At 46.7% G+C, this 19,869-nt stretch overlaps 1 protein-coding gene across 6 annotated transcripts in view; it reads right to left on the bottom strand.

Moving 5' to 3' along the window:
• nos1 (nitric oxide synthase 1 (neuronal)) overlaps positions 1-19,869 on the bottom strand; it is a 42,225-nt gene that overhangs the window by 9,349 nt on the left and 13,007 nt on the right. For 3 of the 6 annotated variants that reach the window (XM_078789559.1, XM_078789557.1, XM_078789556.1), the window contains 19 exons: positions 14,577-14,722; positions 14,191-14,353; positions 14,017-14,108; positions 13,031-13,172; positions 12,820-12,959; positions 11,984-12,158; positions 11,534-11,635; positions 10,183-10,377; positions 10,023-10,108; positions 8,209-8,353; positions 6,924-7,028; positions 6,788-6,846; positions 6,596-6,712; positions 4,006-4,122; positions 3,728-3,902; positions 3,455-3,593; positions 3,072-3,150; positions 1,704-1,897; positions 1,091-1,260 (listed from right to left, as the gene is read on the bottom strand). In XM_078789559.1, the coding sequence (XP_078645685.1) occupies positions 1,091-1,260; positions 1,704-1,897; positions 3,072-3,150; positions 3,455-3,593; positions 3,728-3,902; positions 4,006-4,122; positions 6,596-6,712; positions 6,788-6,846; positions 6,924-7,028; positions 8,209-8,353; positions 10,023-10,108; positions 10,183-10,377; positions 11,534-11,635; positions 11,984-12,158; positions 12,820-12,959; positions 13,031-13,172; positions 14,017-14,108; positions 14,191-14,353; positions 14,577-14,722 (2,541 nt within the window). Of the gene's footprint in view, positions 1-1,090; positions 1,261-1,703; positions 1,898-3,071; positions 3,151-3,454; positions 3,594-3,727; positions 3,903-4,005; positions 4,123-6,595; positions 6,847-6,923; positions 7,029-8,208; positions 8,354-10,022; positions 10,109-10,182; positions 10,378-11,533; positions 11,636-11,983; positions 12,159-12,819; positions 12,960-13,030; positions 13,173-14,016; positions 14,109-14,190; positions 14,354-14,576; positions 14,723-19,869 lie in introns of all 6 variants that reach the window. The other 3 variants (XM_078789558.1, XM_058069602.2, XM_058069600.2) reach the window with 3 other exon arrangements.

Here is a 19,869-nt window from a genome sequence, read left to right as displayed (position 1 = left end):
TGCAACATATTGTCATGACCACCATTTGGATGGAAAATATACTGAATACTGAAGCAAGTCCAGCATCGACCTTTGTTTCCTCCGCTTCAGCTGAGAGGTGTCATCCCCATGCCCCCCCCCCAAGCCTGGAAATGAGACTGAACATTTATAGAACTTAAAATGTCATTTTTGCAAAAGAAACGGAAGAATGTAGACAATAAATACAAAGAATATAGAAGATATTTGATGCAAAGTTGATAAATCATGTCAGGGATCCTTTCAGTATTTTATGCTCCAAAGTCCAACCAGGAACAAACTGGAAGTGGACCAAAATGGAAGACGCGGGTTCACCAGACTTCTTCAGACGTGTAAACACTTGTGACTCGGGAGCAGGACGCCAGCGCACACGCAGCTTCTGCCAACAGTTTGCGTGTGTCATCAGTGACATTTGGACGCGCTTATTTTAGCCTGCCAAACTTTGTAGCCTTGCAAACATTTGCTTTGTTCACAATCTGCTTCCCAGTCATGGACTGATATAGTCTGATGTAAGCCGAGCGCTGATTCTCTAGCAATTCCTTTTCTCAGAAACAAACACGGCTTGACGGTCGTGCCTGCAGACGAAGGAGAATCTGTGTCACACGCACAAAAGGATTCAAGAGGAAAGACAGCTTCAGTTCACATGTAGTTCACACAAAAATAAAAATGGATGCGGCGCAGCGGCTTAGCTTCCCGAATTGAGAAGCCTTCTTTCCTTCTTTACCTCTGGCTCTGGCGACACTCATCACGCTGGTGAGACTGACGGCTTGGCCTCAGCCGGGCTAAAGATACCCACAAGTTGCCGCTTCCGTACGCTCTGGGGAGAAAAGGAGGGGAGACGGTGCAAACCAAACGAGGACGCCAGACACCCGCATCCCAACGGAAGTTGGAAGTAGAGCTTGGTTTTAAGATGTGTAGCGAAGCCTGATACAAATTGGTAGGTGTTCATGATGTCAGGAAAGGTGTGTTTTCTCAAAAGTGAGCGAGATGGTCGTTTTCCACGTCCGGTGCTCATGAGGCTGCTGTGGAGGCACACTTGGCAACTTTCCTTGGAAGAGGTAGCGAAAGAGGTTACCTTACTGAGCACCTCCAGCCTCTTTTTGTGTTTGTTGTTGGTGGCCAGGGCGGCAAACTGCTGCAGAAGCACGGGGCTGGGGGGCGTGGTGATGTCCAGGAAGTACTGGAAGGCTTGAGAGATGGTGCAAGGGGGAATACGGGTCTCGTTGGTCCAGTTACTGATGACTCCTGAGGGGGAGAGGGACGGGGGGGTCAAGCCACGTTCCAGAGATCACTAATGTAACACCCACACCCATAGATCCTTGTGTTAAAACGACGTAATGGGACACGACGCCACTCCCTGCCTTGAAAAGCCGCCTGGGGGGGCTTGACTGTGCAGTAGCTGTTTCATTTGTGACAACACGTTTCAGCGATGCTACGGCACAACCACTAAATAAACATTCGCTAATGAGCTAAACATTCATTTGCTTGTTTCACCCGAGAAAATGCAAAAAGGCTCAAAGCAAAACATGCTATCCAATAGCTGGAGAAAACACGCTCACTTTTTCGCTCTGCTGTCAGCCCGTTGCCATGGCAACCCAGCCATGCCAGCCCAACAAAGTGTAGGTGTTGTGAACATTGTTACATCTTAAGTCGTCTCTCTCCCCCATACTGCACACACACACACACACCGAGGGCCGTGTTCCTCTCCTCCAGGAACTCCACTTTGACTATCTGATTGACAGGTGGCGCGTCCTCCAGTTTGTCTATGAGTGCGGTCACCAGGTCCTCATGGTTGCCGGCAAAGATGCCCAGATGGTCGCCGGGGTGGTAGCTCAGCATTTCGTGGTTGTTTGTGTCGAGGCGCACAAATATGGTGGAGCGACTGGGAAAAGGACAAAAAAGAGCACGAGAGAGAGAGAGCGATAAATGAACGGTACATTATTGTTGAACACAAGGAAGTCCATCACTGTTGACATACGTCAAACATACTTGCCTGGGCTCACGCTTTGGCACGTACCTGCCGCTTAACCTCAGAAAACAGAAAACTGCTATTTACCCTCATTTCCACTGGAAAAGCTGCTACTTCTTTCTTCAACTTTGAACCCTGCGGCTCGTCTAGAAGCCCAACTCAACCAGGACATGTACGGTGCGCTATCGCGCTACTTGTCAGCATGCTAGCAGTGAGCATTGCTAATGTAAAAACATTAGCAGAGTCGTATTTTCTGTTATTTTTTATAAGTTGAACTCGCTAATGTGCTAACATTAACACAGTAGCATTTTTTTGTCATTTTCATGAATATGAACATTGGCAGACACTTAGTGCTATCATGCTAGGTTTTGCATAATGTTAGCACTCCTAATGTGCCAATATTAGCATAGCTAATGTGCATATTAGCATTAGCATATTATTATTATTATTAATGTTGGCAGGCACTTAATGCTATCATGCTAGGTCTTGCATGATAATGTTAACATTGCTAACGTGCTAATTGTTAATATTAACATTTTTTGCTATTTTTATAAGTAGAACTCATAGAAACACTTTATGCTAAAATGTTAATGTTAGCATTGCTAACGTGCTAACATTAGCATAGTACCATTTTTTGTCATTTTCTGAAATGTTAACATTGAGAGACAGTGCTATCATGCTCGGTTTTGCATGTTAATGTTGGCATTGCTAAAATGTTAACATCAGCATAGTAACATTTTAGCTGTTTATATGAATAGAAGTAGTGCAAAATTATTGCTAGCAATATTCTCAAGTATTGCTATTGCTATTGCTATTCTCAAGTATTAATATACACAGACACTTAGCACTACCACACTAGGTGCCGTATGTTAGCATTGTTAACATGCTAATGTGAACAGTAGCATTTGTAGCCATTTTAATGAGCAGAGTATCATGGAGATGAAAAAGGTATCAATCTATCTTTCAATGTCTTTTTTTACTAACTACAAAAGCATCCATCATTTATGAATTGATGATTATTTTGGAACACGCCGATTCCTGGCAGCAAGGGTGGTAGCAAGGCACCAGCCTACTCCTCATAACTTACTTGGATTTGGAACTTTGGAGGTTTTGAGATTCCAGCATTTTGGCCCCATAAACTCTCTTCTTGTGGATGCTGTGCAGAGCTGTGGAGCAGAAAACACAACGCCTCAGTGACGGCGGTGGAGGATGTGGAATGTTTTCAGTCCTGATGATGGACGGCCCAGCCTCGTAGAATCCCAACTTTTGTCTTAAGCGTATTCGGATGGCATATTGCACCTTGTTGGCCACCATGAACCTTTTCAATTCTAAAGCTTGAATTTATGTGTGTAATTAGTCCGGTGAGGAGCGGGACCAGCAGAGGACATGGGGCGGGACCAGCAGAGGACACGGGGTGGGACCAGCAGAGGACAGGGGCCCCGTGCATGAAGGGGGACCCCCGCGGGTTACCGTCAGTGAGAGCAGGCGCCTCTGCGTGGTACGTCAGGCGGAACTTGCTTTTCTTCCAGCTGCGGTCGTTGCTGATCAAAGAGTTGTTGGCCTTCTCGATGTTGACGTCGTCGCCCACACAGAACACGTCGCAGGCAGCCTGGGTGTGTAAAGAAAGAGGGAGAGGAGGCCATTACTGAAGCAGCGACCTACCAAACATTTGGAGTCTGAATAGTAATGAAGTCTGTCCTTGGCTTTGGACTTTGTTAAGCAATCACAGGACAATCAACCAACCTTAAAGACCTTCTTGGCCCAGGTTCTGAAGGACTCCTCCTGGCCGCACAGCTCATCTCCCTCCCCCATGCGGAGGATGCGCTCCCCCCCGAGCTCCTCAAAGAGCGTGTCTATGGCGTGGGCAAAGGCGCAGAAGTGCGGGTAGGCCCTGGACCCCAGGCCAAACACCGAGAACCTGGACCACAGATCGGGTGGCGACAGTGTTAAGGCAGTACAAAAGCCCCCTCCCGGCCCACAAAGAAGTATAGGTAACCGTCCCCCAACATGTTGGCCAATACTTTAGCCGTTTTCGTTCCCGCTGCTTTCCCTGCTGGGAGTCTGAGCCCGTCGTCTTCCCATTTGAGCAATTTCCTTCTGGACCGCTGATCTTGGAGACATCGGCGCCACTGCCACTGCTTTCACAAGGACATGTTGACTCTTGGCACATCCACAGCAAATCACTTCTTCCCAAGGCTTAGCGCACCGAGACCCTCCAACCATAGAGCCCATGGTACCAAAAAGAGAATCCTCCACCACCATCATCTTCATCATCATTCCTTTTTCAACCCATCCATACCCAAAGGCCCCCGACATGATTCATCAACTGTGCTTAAATATCTTATTCCTTATTCCTTGTCAACATCCCCTACTTCCATGTGTAAATGTGCCAATGATGACATTCTAGTTCCATAAATCCCACAGCTCAGTCTCAATTCCAGACGCAACGTCATGGGGGTGTCACCTCTCAGCTAAAGCAGAGGAAACAAAGTCTTCTGCTGGACTTGCTACAGTATGTTTTCCATCCAAGTAGACCATCGTATTGCTCCTGGATGTTCAGAGTACCCAACGACACAAAAGAGGAAGCTTTAAGACAACCAGAGACAGATGGACGCCCACCTCCGGTTCTGTTCTTTAAAAAAAGCGTTTGGCTTCTGCGATGGCGTCAGTACACAGGAGAAAATACAAAGTTGTGTCTGCCTTACATAATGTCTTCTAAGCACTATTCCACGATACCTACAAGCAGTACACCATGATACATCCCATACAAACAATCGTTTCCTGTGGGGGTGTAAATGTACAATAAATCAGGATATAAAGAGCCTTGACGCTCACCAAGAAGCCGATTTCTACGAATCATTGAAGAATCAGCAACTCCACACTTTGCATTCTGTGTTTTGAAGGCCCCCGTGTCTTAAGGCTTGCGTCCATGTTCTGCTATCATCTCCAAATGTTTCTCCCTCCCCCCCAAACTATTGACATCGTGGCTACACTGCCAATAAACATCCTCTGCCTTCTACACCGCCATCTTTGTTTACCTGAGTGACAACACCCCCATGGCGTCACTTTGAACCAGCCCGTCATGGCTGGGGCCATCAATGATAGATGTCATTTTTGTGAATTGATTCTTTACTTTCAAAAACTGAACAACGTTAAAGATAATCACAAACAATATGTAACATATTTCAACAACGTTGACAAATCATGTCAGGGACCTTTAAGAACTATCACCAGTCATCCTTCTTGGTTACCGTCCTTCCTGCCATCCATCACAATCATCTTTCCTAGCCTACCTGCAGGCTTTCAGGCATTCAGCTTTCCCTCCTCTCCATGCATTGCTTCCATTCATCCATCCTTCCTTCCATGCAACCATCCATCGTTCCATCCAACCATCCATCCACCCTTACATGCATCCATTCATCCATCCATCCATGCATCATCCATCAATCACCCATCCATTCATCCAGGCATCATCCCACTCATCCATCTATCATCACCATCCATCCAGGCACCATCCCACTCATTCATCATCCATCCATAAGTCCATCCATCCATCCATCCATCCATCATCATCCCACCAACTCTTTCCCACTTTTTAAAGCAGTGGTTTCCCAAACTTTTTTGCAGCTCCAGACGCAAATTGGGAAGATGACTCCTCTCCTGGGACCCAAACCCACATCGTTTTACAGGACAACCCAAGGCTGCATCCAGAACCACTGAAGGGTGATGTTAAGGGAGGTTACTCCTTAAGACAGGGGTGTCAAACTCCCCATGGGGGGCCGAGACACTCCAGGTTTTCTTTCCAGCAGGACACTAAAGCAGCTGGTTTAACCCTCTTTTGATTTGGGGGAAGGAGCTCGTCTACTTGGAAAGAAAAGCTGCAGTGCTTCGGTCCTCAGTCGACACACGTGCCGGAAGAGGATCAAATCGGAATGATTCACTTTGGTTGAAAACATGGAAGACCAATGATGTATTTTTATAAGGCAATGAATAATAACATGCTAATTTACAAGACAAAAAGTCATACATCCATTTCCTACGCCGCTTATTCTCACTCGGGTCACAGAGATATGCTGGAGCCGATCCCAGATGGCAAGAAGCTGGACTGGCTGCCAGTCAAACGAATGAGGAATGAAGAAAAGTCGTACATGTATGACAATAAAGTGGAAAACTAGCAGTAATATTAGGAGAATAAAGTCATACATTTACAATAACATAAAAAACGATGAGAAAAAAAAGCTGTTGATTTTTTTATACATTTCTGGGGAAAAAAGTCAGAATATTACAATAACGGAGTGGTAAACTGCCAAGATAAAAAGTGTTGCATTGACAAAAATAAACTCTACATTTATGCGAGAAAAAGTTGTGTGTTGTCGGATGAATATTCAGTCAGTGCTAAAATGTGAGCGAGTGGAGGAAAGAGTCAGCTGATGTTAGACAAACCACATGAGGCGTACGCATCAACAAAGACGTGATGACATCTTCACTGCAACGTTGGCATGCGATTGGATGAGTTTGGGAAAGGCTGCCTTCTTCTTCAAGTAGAAGAAGAAGGAGAAGAAGAAGAAGAAGAAGGAGAAAAAGAAGAAGACTCTTTCCATGTCGCCATACCTGACGTTGGCGAGCGGTCCGGTGCTCTCGAAGTTGACCTTTGCTTCAGACTCGTCGCTGGAGGACTTCCTTGTGTCCGAGTGGGAGGAGACGCTGTTGAAACGAATCTTGTAACTCCTGGAAAACACAGCAATGATCTGCGGGACGCCGGGCAAAGATTGGGGAACGCCACAGACAAAAAGCCAAACCCACTTTCTGTCTTCGGTGTTTGACGTCGGGTGCCGCATCTCCATCAATGCCGCTCCAAATTTCTACAACAAAGCGGGGGCGGGATTTCAGCCAGCCGACCCCTTCTCCGAGCCGGCAAAAATGAAAGGAGGATCTCTACCTCTCCGTTTTCAGGCGGGTCCCCGTTGCCGAAGGTGCTGCTCACCACCAACACCAGCGTCTCATGCTCCAGGTCCACCACGTCGTACTCGTCCATGGACATGACCTGCCAACACCCACACAGAACAGCAGCGTGGTCTCACTCTTCCACCGCAAATGAAAAGTACACCATGCTTCGTAATACTACATCTTTATTGTAGTGGAAGTAAGTAGTACTGCTTCTAGAATGACGACCACGGAAAATGTTCCAGAATATTTATATAATATAAATATAATTAATTCATTATTATTAATAAATCATTATTAATAATTAATAACATATATATTAAGTATTTTTCCTAAAATTATTGTTTTTTCTCACAGAAGTAGACTTTCTTTTCTATCATGATATGTATGTCCTATATCTCATATCACAATATGTATGTCCTATATCTCATATCATGATACGTGTGTCCTATATCTCATATCATGTGGTAGCAGTACACCCTTTTGGGGGATATTACTACGACATCATATTACCACATTTGTCTTTATTGGAAGCAACTTTTCCCCATGTTACCATTGTCTTATAAAATCGCCCTAATTTTCTGTATTCATATTCTGAGGTCTTTTTTCAAGTACAACTGCAGTATTTTCTCATACAATGACTGCACTCTCTCAGATTGTGGTATTATCTGATGAAAATATTGCTCTTTCTGGTAGCAGTACACCCTTCTTTGTCCTACTAATAGTACTTTATTACTCCCATGTGGCCAACATGCTAACCAACAGGACACTGTGCCACCGAGTCACCTGGCTTCACGCGAGCCGAGGCGTGAAGAGGAAGCGTCAGCAGCCGCTGCGGGGCCGTGCACACCCACACGCCCGCTCCCGCCGGCGCGCTAGCATGCGTGCATGATTGTCTTCCTGTATGATTGATCACACGGGCAAAACAAGACAACATGGCCCGCAGGGGAAAAGCACACAATGTGTGATTGAGCGCCGCACGTTTTTTTTCCCCATGTATTTATTTTTGTTGTGCAGATTTACACAGCCGGCGGTGCTTTGCCATCTTAAACAAGCTCGGCTGCTTAAATCTCGCCGTTGACCCTAGGCGCTTAGCCTGCCGCATGACAGGAGACAAGGATGTGAGAAAAGGCACACACTTTTGGTCTCGGCCGCTCAGACGGCGCTTCGACTCGCCTTTTGTCCACCCCGCCGAGAAGGGAGGGGGGAGGGAGGGCACACGGTAACAAGCTCTTTTGAAACGCTCCTCACGAGATGATGCAAGGCCGAGGCAAGCCTACCTTTGCGTCGAAGGCGTGCTTGAAGATTTCACACAGGGTTTTGGCGTAATCGTGAGACTTGCCCGTCTCGGTGGCGAACAGGATGGTGGCCTTGACTCTCTTCGCCATGGCCTGACCCATCAGCTTGGCCGAGAACTTCACCGCCCTGCAAAGACACGCATCGGCATGAGCAACGGGTTACTTCTTCTTTCTCTTTGGGCTTTTCCCTCCAGGGGTCGCCACAGCAAACCAATCTCCTCCAACAAACCCTGCCTTCTACACCAACTACCCTCATGTCCTCCTTCACTACATCCATAAACCTCCTCTTTGGTACGCCTCTCTACGCCTCCTACCTGGCAGCATCCTTCTACCAATATAGTGACTATCTCTCCTCTGAACATGTCCCAACCATCTCAGTCTGTCCATCTCATCACATGTAATGCCCCTCTGATCCTATCCATCCTGGTCACTCCCAATGAGAACCTCAGCATCCTCATCTCTGCTACCTCCAGCTCTGCTTCCTGTCTTTTCTTCAGTGGCACTGTCTCTAGACCAAAGACTTTTGTATGCAATGAGCAACGGGGTACTAGCTATCATAATTCCTTTCTGCCTCGCTAGTTCCCGCCCACACTGACAAATGTGACTTTTGATGAACGTGACCAACAAAGCAGATGTTCTTTCGTCCTAACGTGTTTACATATCCGTGCCTGCTAGGAAAGTTCACCTGCTCCATAAAAAAGCACAAAAAACGACAAAATTGATTCAACATCATCAACATCTGACAATTTGCATAAAAACAGGTGACCCCAAAGCCACCATGCCTGCCGTGCCAACCTCAACAGCTTCATCTTGATAGCTTGATACAGGCTCCGCCCTTATCAAACTGACTGCCGTTTGGCCTTTCTTGCATGTTTGTTTACACGTTTTGCTTACCTGTTACTGGCGGCCGCTAGCTTGCTAGCTAGCATTAGCCGCATCGCTTCTGGTCTTGGGACTCTAAGAGCATGAGTGAGAAGCTTGGTGTTGTTTTGTCCTAATTCAGGCCACTGAATTGGGCGTGGCCTGCATGGCAGATGAGTTGGTTTGCGTGCAGCCTACACAGCTAGGAGACCCGAGTTCGATTCCACCTTTGGCCATCTCTGTGTTGAGTTTGCATATTGGGTTTTTTTGGGTACTCCGGTTTCCTCCCCCATTTCAAAAACATGCTAGGAAGGAATGAATGAATTGGGCGTAACACTTGAAGGAATACATTTCCTGGTTATGCAACTACAATTGAAATATCCAGGAAATATACAGGACAATATATTTTGTACTTTTTGGACAAGCCGAATATCATTTTTCAAAATGTGACGCCAGACTGCTTTAGTTTCATGTTGTTTCTTGTTTCCTTTGCTATTGTATAGTTTTGTGTAGTTTTTCATCAAGAGTCAAACTGAAGTGCCCGGGCTGAACCAAAAACCAGCTCCGTGAAATAACTGGCCCCTGCACCGGAGTTTGGACACCGCCGCTGCTGCAGGCGCAGTTAGCTTCAGTTAGCATGAACACACAGGATGAGAGAAATTGATCTGGGCTTCAGCAGGCAGCCAGCGAGCCGATGGATGACAATTGGGATGACTTGGTTGTCATATCCTGGTGGCAATTACTCCATGTACGCACAAGCGCACCCCCCCCAACAAAGGTGTGATTACCCCCCCGAAGCGCTGATTGAATATACTTCACAGTCGAGTACACACATCTTGATAAAAGTGATTGTTCCCCGCCTCGGATGATCACGTGCTGTGCAGCCCTGGTTTTCCATAAAGCGGGACAAACGCTCACCGTGGGCGCTCACTCACTTGGCAAGCTTCTTGAATCCGATGGCTCTTTTCTTGGTGGGCGTCCCGTTGACTCCTTTCCACACGTGAGTGTTCCAGGGATCGGCCTACAGCAGACGGGAAGGCAGACGGCTGGGCTTTCCTTCCAGCGGGAAAGGAGAAATCAGAGCAGACGACTCACCTGGTACTCGAAGGAGGGCGTGAGGCGGTAGTTCAGCATCTCCTGGTGAAAGACGGGCGTGATGCTTCCCGACATGGGGGGCACGATCCACACCCAGTCACCGGGACAGCCCCCTCGCACACGGTACTCGTTTTCCATGTGCTTCATGAAGGACTCGGTGGCCGAGTGATGGTCCACGATGGTCACTTTGCACATCTGGAAGAAGGGCGACACAAGCGCTCAGCATTCTGGCAATTTTAGGGCTAAAAGGTTCACTAAGTGGTGTGAGGGTCTGCTTCTACAATACAACATCATCTGGATGATCTTAAATACGTTATATATTGTTTGTAATTAGCTTCTAAGTTGTTCCTTTTGCAAAAAGGTTGAGGTTGATAGAGTCAGCCATGACGAGCTAGCTCAGAGCGGTGACATCATGGGAGTGACTAAAGCAAAGTAAAGGCTTCTCTGGGAAGATGGTGGACGTGGTTCATGTAGGTTTTTCATCCAAATAGTAGTCGTGGCAAAATGTCGTGTTGCTGCTGGATGTTCACAGTATCCCAGCCATTCCGTAAGTTTGTTCTCTTCTCCAAAAAAAGAAGGTTTAAGACAACAATGGACAATCAAGTGCGGAGAAGGAGAGACAGACGACATAATGTCTTCCAATCACTATTCCACAATGTAAACAGCTCTTCACAGACATATGGATGTTTACTGTGGGGGTGAGGGTGGTGGCATTAGAGGTACATTTCACGTACCATTGTGTGTTTTGAAGACCACAAATCTTCATCTCCATGTCTAAAGTCCATGTTGTGCAATCTCTCCATTTCATTTCCAAATCTTTCTCCCTTCTTTCCTCCTGTGAAACTACTGACACACGGCTGAAATGTGGGCTATAATAGCGATAGCTATATAGCACTCCGATCACTTCCTCCATCACTTCCGGAAACAAGGCTGAACGAGGAGAGCTAGCTCGTCATGGCCGGCGCCATTAAAAGTTGAGTAGTCCGTTCATTTGTCATTTCTGCATGTCAAACTAGAATTGTTGACAGAAGGTGTTTGTGTTCACATGGTTGGGTGTCTGGAAGGGATGGATCGGTTCGACGGGATTTTCTATGGAAAATGTGCTTTGGTTTGAGTCGGACCTTCTGGAGCAGATTAATTGCCAACCAAGGCACCATTGTACTAGCGCTGCAGTAGTTGATGTCCATGATGGTTGGTCAGTGACAGTGTTCAGGCCTGCAGAGAAGGCCGTGCTGGCCTGGCGGTCCACCGCCGTGCGTTGCAGAGCTTCTAGCATCATGCAGACATTTTGGTGGAAACAGTGTAAATGTAAACGTGTGTATGGAAGACGTAGAGTTTAAAGGGCAGCCACCTGGAAACTGTGGAGAACAGCGATGTTGATCTCCACCAGGGCTTGGTCTTTCCAGAGGGAGGAGGTCTTCCTGGTGTCTAAAGCCATCTTGTTGGCCACATCCTGCAGGAATAAACAAAATGACGAATTGTTGCATTTTTTAATCTCACTTTTCATTTCCCATCCGGGAAGTCTGCCACCAGAATGAAAGAATGAGACGCCTCAGTCTCATGCGAGGCCATGAAAGCCCAAACAACAGGACGCACGGCCTTCAGTCTACAACCGGATTTGTGTAGCGCCAGTGTTACATCATCATTATCATCATCATGCGGGGATGTTACCAGTTAAGCTTCGAGAATAAAATGCTCTCAGTCAATTTGCAAGCTCCATTTTGGGCAGAATAATCCAGCAAAAAATGTCCTGAGGCGTTTCCTTCCCCGTTCCACTTTTAGCTGTGGAGATCCACCTCACCTCCAGAATGTTGTAGCGGGAGCTGTCGCAGAAGTCCCTGACACCGATCTCTGTGCCCATGTACCATCCGCTGAAGGGGCAGCCGGTGAACTCCAGGCCGCCGATCTCCAGCAGCATGTTGGAGACGGCGGGCAGACCGTACCACTTCAGGTCCAGGTCCTTGAACCACTCATACCTGGGCACAGCAAACACACCACCGGAGCGCAGCCAAAACAAGCATTAGCACAAAGAAGCCCCTTCTGACGTCCTGAGCAGCCTTTTCACGCCCCACCGGGGGACCGGTTACGTATTTCATTCTGTCTGGTGCGTTGAGCCAGGGCCGACTGCTAGCTGACAAGTCCGATTGGGTCGGGAGAAAATGGTGGGAGGGGTCTGACAGTCATGCAGCCTCACACGCAGCGTGGTTAAAGGGTCCCTGACATAATTCATCAACTCTGTTTAAATTGTTACACCCTGTATTGTTTGGAATGCTTTCTGTCCGACAAATATAAAATGCTGCAAGAATCCCGTACAATAACCGTGCAATAAACCTGTGCAATAAACATGTGGCTCATGGAAGGCCATTTCTTATCTCATCTTATCTTTCCATTGCTGCTTAAGTGCTAAATTATGCTAGGGCAGCTATTAGCTTAAAACAAAATGAGGGAGGGAGGAGCTGACTGCCTGATGGTTTTAAGATGTGTAGCAAAGCCTGTCCTCCCCCAACGAGAGAGGGAGCGGCTAGGGAGACGCATCAGTGGTGCCGCGATCATGTGCATCTCCTTTGGACTTTCAGCTACTTTATGGGACTGATCCGCATGCTGGAAAGGAGGAACATGCCAGGAGCGGTGACTCACTTTGGGTGCGTGATGGGCACCTCCAGGATTAGGTCCTCTGGGATCTCAAAGAGTTCAGGGTCATTGCCGTTGGCTTGCAGCAGGAGCGGCAGAACGTCAAAGCGACCCTTGGGAGCCTTCCATCCCAGCTGGATGCAGATCTGGCGAGACCAAACCACAAGTCAGCCCGGCACACGTCGCTTCCTCTTCTCCACTCCCACCCCACTCCCACCTCAGTGACTTCCACGTTGGCGGGATCCCCCAGGATGCGTCCATCGGGCTGCTTGTAGCCGGCGTAACGGATCAGCTGACTGTTCCACACTCGGAAGTCGTGTTTGCCATCCGTCCTCTGAGGGAATATAGTAATGGCTGACCTGAGAAGCAAAACGTGGAAACCAGACGGTAGAGGTAATTAGAGGTCATCTATTCCCATTAATACAGGATGCCTGCCACTGGATTTGGAATTGTTCTTCATGATGAGCCAGACTGGTTCCATGACATGACCTTTGACCGGCGGGTGGAGCCATATCCATAATCATATTTTATAGCAGTTCCGCGTCTACTCCGTAAAGAAACAGCTGGCGACGGCGCCAAGGACAAATCAGAGCTTCCGTCGTGAATGTGGCCGGTTTGTAAATTCGTAAACCAGAGGGCTGCCATTGTTCAGGTTGAAACTATTTGTCACGCAAGTCAGACAATAAGCTACGCTAATATATTGTATATCATTTCATTGTATTGAATGTATTATGTGATCATTTATGATTATATGAAATGAAATGGAATATAAGATATTTTGTATTAATTAGAAGGAATGAATAAGACCGCTAAGACAGTAGCTAGCGTTCCAGGCGAGCAGACGTTGGTCATCTTATGAGAAGGGGAGCTGATTGTCTGAAGGTGAACCATGTGGTGACGAAGGCCTGTTTGATTGTTGCTTGGAGAAGACCAGCTGCTGCTTATCAAAAGGAGCCGACCTGCTGAAGGTCAGGAGGCGCTCGCTAACAAGTCTGCAACAAGATGAAGTGTCACATCCGATTAGCAGTCTGCAGACAGAAAGCCGGCTCTTCTCGCCTCCTCGCCCGGCGAGCGCTGACGAACTGTCGGCCGGAGAGGGAGGTGGCGCTAAGCGGTCGGCGAGCGAGCGCTGACAGATGAGGGCAGCGGGTCAAGCCCGGGTAGAGGCGAGGGCGGACGTGTGGAAGATGACGGCTCGTTTACCTCAGGTTGCCCTTGTTGGTGGCGTACTTGATGTGGTTGCAGATGTAGTTGTACATTCCATGCGCCGTTGTGCAATCCCTGGCATCAAAAACCTGCAATCACCACGTTGGCGGTTACAATACGCTGGTCTTTTTCTGGGAACCAGATCACAGGCCCCCCATGGTGATATTATACCTGCAGTTTGGACCACTGGATTCTACCCACGCAGCGGGCGGCGTTCCTCCAGGCGTGCTTGGCTCCATATATCAGCTCCGTGTCCTTTAGCTGGTATGCCCCCGACGCCTCGATCTCTTTTGTCACCTCCTCCAGCCGGTCCGTGTGGGCCTTGGAGCCGTACCTGCCATTCACAGACACACATATTAGTCCACATCGCCCAGCACCAGGTGGCGCGAGAACTCCAGACTGTACAGCAATCCCAGCCAATCAGAAGCCTGAGGATCAGAGCTTCATTGTATGGATGCATCAGGAAGTTGGTGATGGCAACCATGCAAGGCGGTAACAGGTAACATGAACAGTAACAAAATATCATCTTTTGTTCTGTGCCTTGTTCTGTGCCTTGCCTTTTGATGGAGGTGTAGTACTGGTCGATGAAGTCGGTGGCCAGAGGAAGGAGCTCCTCTTTCCTCCGAACCTCGTCTGGCTTGCGAGCTTGCAGGTTGGGCATCATCATGGAGCCGAGGCACACGTTCTCGTTGCAGCTTGGCAGCTGCCAAGACAAGGAAGGCACAACGCAAGGGCAGATTATGGCGCCAAAGTCCGCCAACAGCGTCCCCGTTTCCTCTCCGCAAAACACAGGTGTGTTGGATCTAGCTAACATCCCAGGGGGTCGCAGAAACGTCCCAGAACAGAATGTGGCCACCGCCATGTTGCTTGTTGGCTTCATGTTCAGCATTTCTTCAATTACTCAGCACAAACGTCTAATGATCATTAGACAGGAGATATACAGTATACATATTAAGGATCGACCGATACATCGGCCGGCTGATATTTGCGGTTTTTTCCTTGTATCGGTAGGAGCAGTCATCACATTGATGCTAGATAAATTTTAACTGCGACAGAAATGTTTTGCACATGGTTAAATTCTTATTCCTTTTAAAGTTGATAATGTCGTTTAAATGTGTGTTTAAGAAAGCTGAATCCTACTGTGTTCAGTGTTTACATTTCAATAAATATTTGTTTAAACATGAGACCTGTAATATTTTTTATCATGATCATTTTTTCATGTAAATTGAGGGATCAAAAGCAGTATCGGCCACAAATATCGGGCCAAGAAAAATCGGCCATCAGCTGATGGAAAAAAATCGGTATCGGCATCGGCACCAATAAAAACATATCGGTTGATCCCTAATACATATACATATACATATGAAGAGCTTGCAACCAAAAGGCGCTAAATCCATTTTGACTGATTTCGAGAAAATCAATGATTTTTAATTACGCACATATCAATCTATTTGGTCATCAAGTCTATATTGCAAATGAAAGAGCTATCAATATAGATAATAAAAATGCATGCTATAAAAATCCTGCACACACAATGTAGCGCCTTTTGGCTGAAATAAATTTGAAGTCACCTTTAACTTCTTCAATGGCATTGTTGTAAAAGAATGTAAGGTGCTTTAATGTGCTATGCTACTAAAATAATTACAACACAGAAGCCATTCTCAACATACAATATACCCCCCACACACACACATGCACTCGTTCACCTGCACACATTACAGAAACAAAATGTTATAACCTACCACTAGTACACTGTTACTGATAAAATGTTGTTAAGATATTATAGCACACATTAACATCATCCACATTCCATGATGATCAGCTTTAACACAACTCAACATACCCAATTATACAAGACAATGGTACAAGACATGTCATACATTGCAGGTGCATTCAACCTGTAGGCTGCAGTAGAGCGACACATGAAAAATAACAATTTGCAGACAATAATAAAAATTTTATTAAAAGCAGTGCTCATATTTGACTGCACCATGAAGGTGACAGTGACAAAAATCATCTCATTACAAACTCTTTACATTGTAAAGAGCCACACGCACATCAATTCCCTAACACCAAATGGCACATATGGGACTGAATCAAACACAAAATTTCAACTCACCTTCACCGCTATTTTCTTCCATTCTCCTTCATTCTTCTGTCTTTTCCTTGGGTTATTTGTTATATCAGCTAGCTCATTCATGGTAAAACTGCACTAGGATTGTATAAACTGCAGTATTTTTGCGACTTCGTATTCGATCAAAATGTACACAAACAAAACGGGATGCGCACTGATACTGGCTTTCTGTTTGTGCAGGGCCAATTGTATTCTTCTCTCTGATTGGTCAGATTATCTATAGATGAGAAACTTGGGCCAATCAGAATAAAGAATAAAGAAAGGGATTTAGCTCCTTTTGGTTGAAATCTGAAATGGAAATAGCGCCTTTTGGTTGAAAGCATAAATTTCATATCACTTTTTTTCATATTTTTTAAAATGATTTCAAGACCAAAATATGTGATTTGGATACACATGACAGAGGTCTATTAAACTCATGAAAAACATGCAACTTAGTGAAAATTGGATTTAGCGCCTTTTGGTTGCAAGCTGTTCATATACATATACATATACATATACATATACATATACATATACATATACATATACATATACATATACATATACATATACATATACATATACATATACATATACATATACATATACATATACATATACATATACATATACATATACATATACTCTATATGATAATCATTCCTTCAATCTGTCATCTTCCACTGTTTGTGACACCTGTGTACTGTCTGTCACACGTTTGCAGCATTTCTCCAAATGCTGTCTTTTCAAGTGTATTAAAGAGCCATGTTCTTTAGTCAAGTCGTCAGTCATTCAGTCCGTCAGTGGCGTTCTGTTGGGATTTACTGAAAAACTGGGTGGCGTCGGTTCATCGCGGTGCCTTTTTGTTGTCAGACTTTCAAGCAAATTTGATGGACCCACCTTGCTCATTTGGGCTGAAGCTGGAATCATCCCACACCAGCATTCGACTGTGGCATTCGGCTTTGCCATCATCTTTTCTCTCCTAACTTTGACTACGCTAGCTTGCAATGCTCTCGGTGTGTATGCACCACTTTGTGGTAGACACTATTATTCTAGGTGTTAGCATGCTAACATGAGCATACTAGCATTTTGTGTGACTTTCATGACTATGCACTTAAGCAGACGCTCAGCCCCGTCATGCTAGGTGTTAGCATAATTATACTTACAGCATAATTATAGCATAATTATACTTATAAGCATTTTCCCAAATAAGCACCCTTCCATGGTACATTTCCATGGTGAAAGAATGGACGTAGGCAGATCAAATAAATGTAGGGCTAATATTTCACATTATGGAAGGAACCACGGCGCTTGGCCGAGGCATATCTAGTTATTTTGATTATATATGTGTGTGTACATACATGCATATTTACATGAATTATTTATTATAAGCATATTACAGTATTATAAGAACATATTTCCTCAAGTACAACTCAGCCCCACTGCTTGCCTCACTCCTCCTGGATGCCAAATACCCTCTGCAGTTGAATCACATCGCAACTGTATACAATCGTGGTGATGTTCATGATCAACTGAGGAAAGGTCGCAGGCCTGGCGGCGACCACGGCCATTAGACACTCTCTTTCTTGAGATCGCCAACATACAAGCGAGGTGGTGAGTCACATCTCGCGCCGCATTCGCTTCGACGGGACGACGCCTGGACCAGAAGAGAGCAGACGCAAAGGGAACATGTCTCACGGTGGCCGCTTCAGTGGCTTTAACGTCAGCTGTCGCTTAGCCTCGTTACACACGCCGTCGACGGAGGGAGTCGGAGCGCCGGATGACAGGAATAACAGCGAGGTAGTCTGACAGTGACCCCCTGCTGCGTCTAAACTTGGCTCGTCACACGGACAACCCACACTGCCGCCTCTGAACATCGGCAACAGGGTCCAAAATTAACTTGAAGGAGACGCCGTCGCGGCCAGTCAAAACACGAGGCCAGGAAAGGAGCCAGGAAACATGGCCGACATCATTGGATGTAAGTCAAACAGGGATGCTGAGGAAAGATTAGCGAGAAGGAGAGGAGAGGAATCTCCGGTGGGAAGTGAGAAATCGGCAGTGGTGCTGGATGGGGGCATTCATGGCAGCCAGCTGGCTCCTTTCGGAGGAAGATGGATGCGCCTCAAATGTGATGGCACGTGTGACACAATGAATCCAGCCTGTCCCGAGTTACAATGCTGCGCTTTATTCATGGCGACCGAAAGGGGGGCGCTTTGTCCGTTTATTTATGTCATCACCTCTGCTGGCATCACCAGCTGGTTTTGCGTATCGCCATGAACGCGTCTCATTGTGGAAGCACCCCAAGGTAGCAGTCATGTGAATTCACCCCCACGTGATGCCCTATTTCTTCTACAGTAGAACTACCGGGAGTGTCATGACATACCCGACTCTGCACCAGATTGTGTCCCAGAGCAGGAGACGGGACTTTGACATCCATTGGAAGGAAAGTACAACAAAAAGCAGCTTTGAATGGGCCTGCATGGAAGAATTCCAAGACCAAAACCACTGCTGGACAAAAAGAACATGAAGGCGGGTCTCCATTCGGCCAGGAAACTTCTTGATGATATCCAAGACCCTTGGGAAAATACTCTGAGATCTGACCAGACAAACGTAGACCTTCTTGGAAGGTGTGTGTCCCATTACATCTGGCAGAAAAGGAACAGGACGTGCTGTGATCAATGGAAGCATGAATTCTGCTGAAGGAGAATGTCCGGCCATCTGTTGGAGACCTCAAGCTGAAAGCCACTTGGGTTGTGCAGCAGGACCACGATCCAAAACACAGCAGCAGGTCCACCTCCGAATGGCTGAAGAAAAACCAAATGTAGACTTTTGGGCTGCAGGTCCAGGTCCTGACCTGGATCCTACGGAGATCCTGTGGCACGACCTTCGAAAGGCTTCATGTTGGAGAAGCCTCCAATGTGGCTGAATGACAAGCGGTCATTCAAGGAGGGTGTGTGTATATTGGGTTTTGTATCGATATGTAAAGTCTAGCATCTGCAGCTTGCTAGCAGCTGGAGTTGCTGCGCGAGTGACTGTGTGACCAGCTGTGAGTGTGAGTGACGGGAGAAGAAGCTCCGCAGCTGCTGCTGCTGGTCGGGGAAAGAAACCACAGAGTGACCTAAGAGAGTCACCAAACACGATGCTACTTTTTAGCAAAAATCTCTATTCAGAACCAAAGAATGAAACACTTGGAAATGCTCCAGGGAGGTTTATGCTTCAAGATCTCTGATTGGCTCATTTCCCCGTCAATCAAAAAGGGATTGTGCCTCAGACGGGTCATCCAATCATCATCCAAAAGCTGAGTGTCCGGGACAGTGGGCTGACCCCCAGAGACGCTGAGCGTCCGAGGGGCGGGACAAAGCCCAGCATTCATTCAATGAGCGACCAGCTTGGTACAAGGGAACCACGCACTCTACACTTCCCCCTAAAAGTCAGTGCTCAGCATCCACCCGTGTCAATGCTCTGTGACGCTGCGGGGGCGAATGAGGAGGAAGTGGTGCCAGCGACCTGTGAAAAGGAGCTGATTCTCCTCAAAAGATGTAGCCACTGTAGCACATTTTCACCCAGCACCAAATATTTGGGACATTTTAGGGGAAGCGAGCTTCTTAGACGTCTTCACCTTCTAGATTCTAGAACGGAATCACCGCTGATTACAACAATTCCTGCACAGCGCTGGATGAGACTCACTTCAAGTTATCACGCTTGATTGCAGTTGTTGCTGCTAAGGGTGGCCCACC

This window comes from Doryrhamphus excisus, linkage group LG3 (assembly GCF_037039965.1).
Source record: "Doryrhamphus excisus strain RoL-2023G ecotype Guam linkage group LG3, RoL_Dexc_Guam_v1.1, whole genome shotgun sequence".
NCBI lineage: Eukaryota > Metazoa > Chordata > Actinopteri > Syngnathiformes > Syngnathidae > Doryrhamphus > Doryrhamphus excisus.
This window is presented reverse-complemented; position numbering and strand designations above follow the sequence as displayed.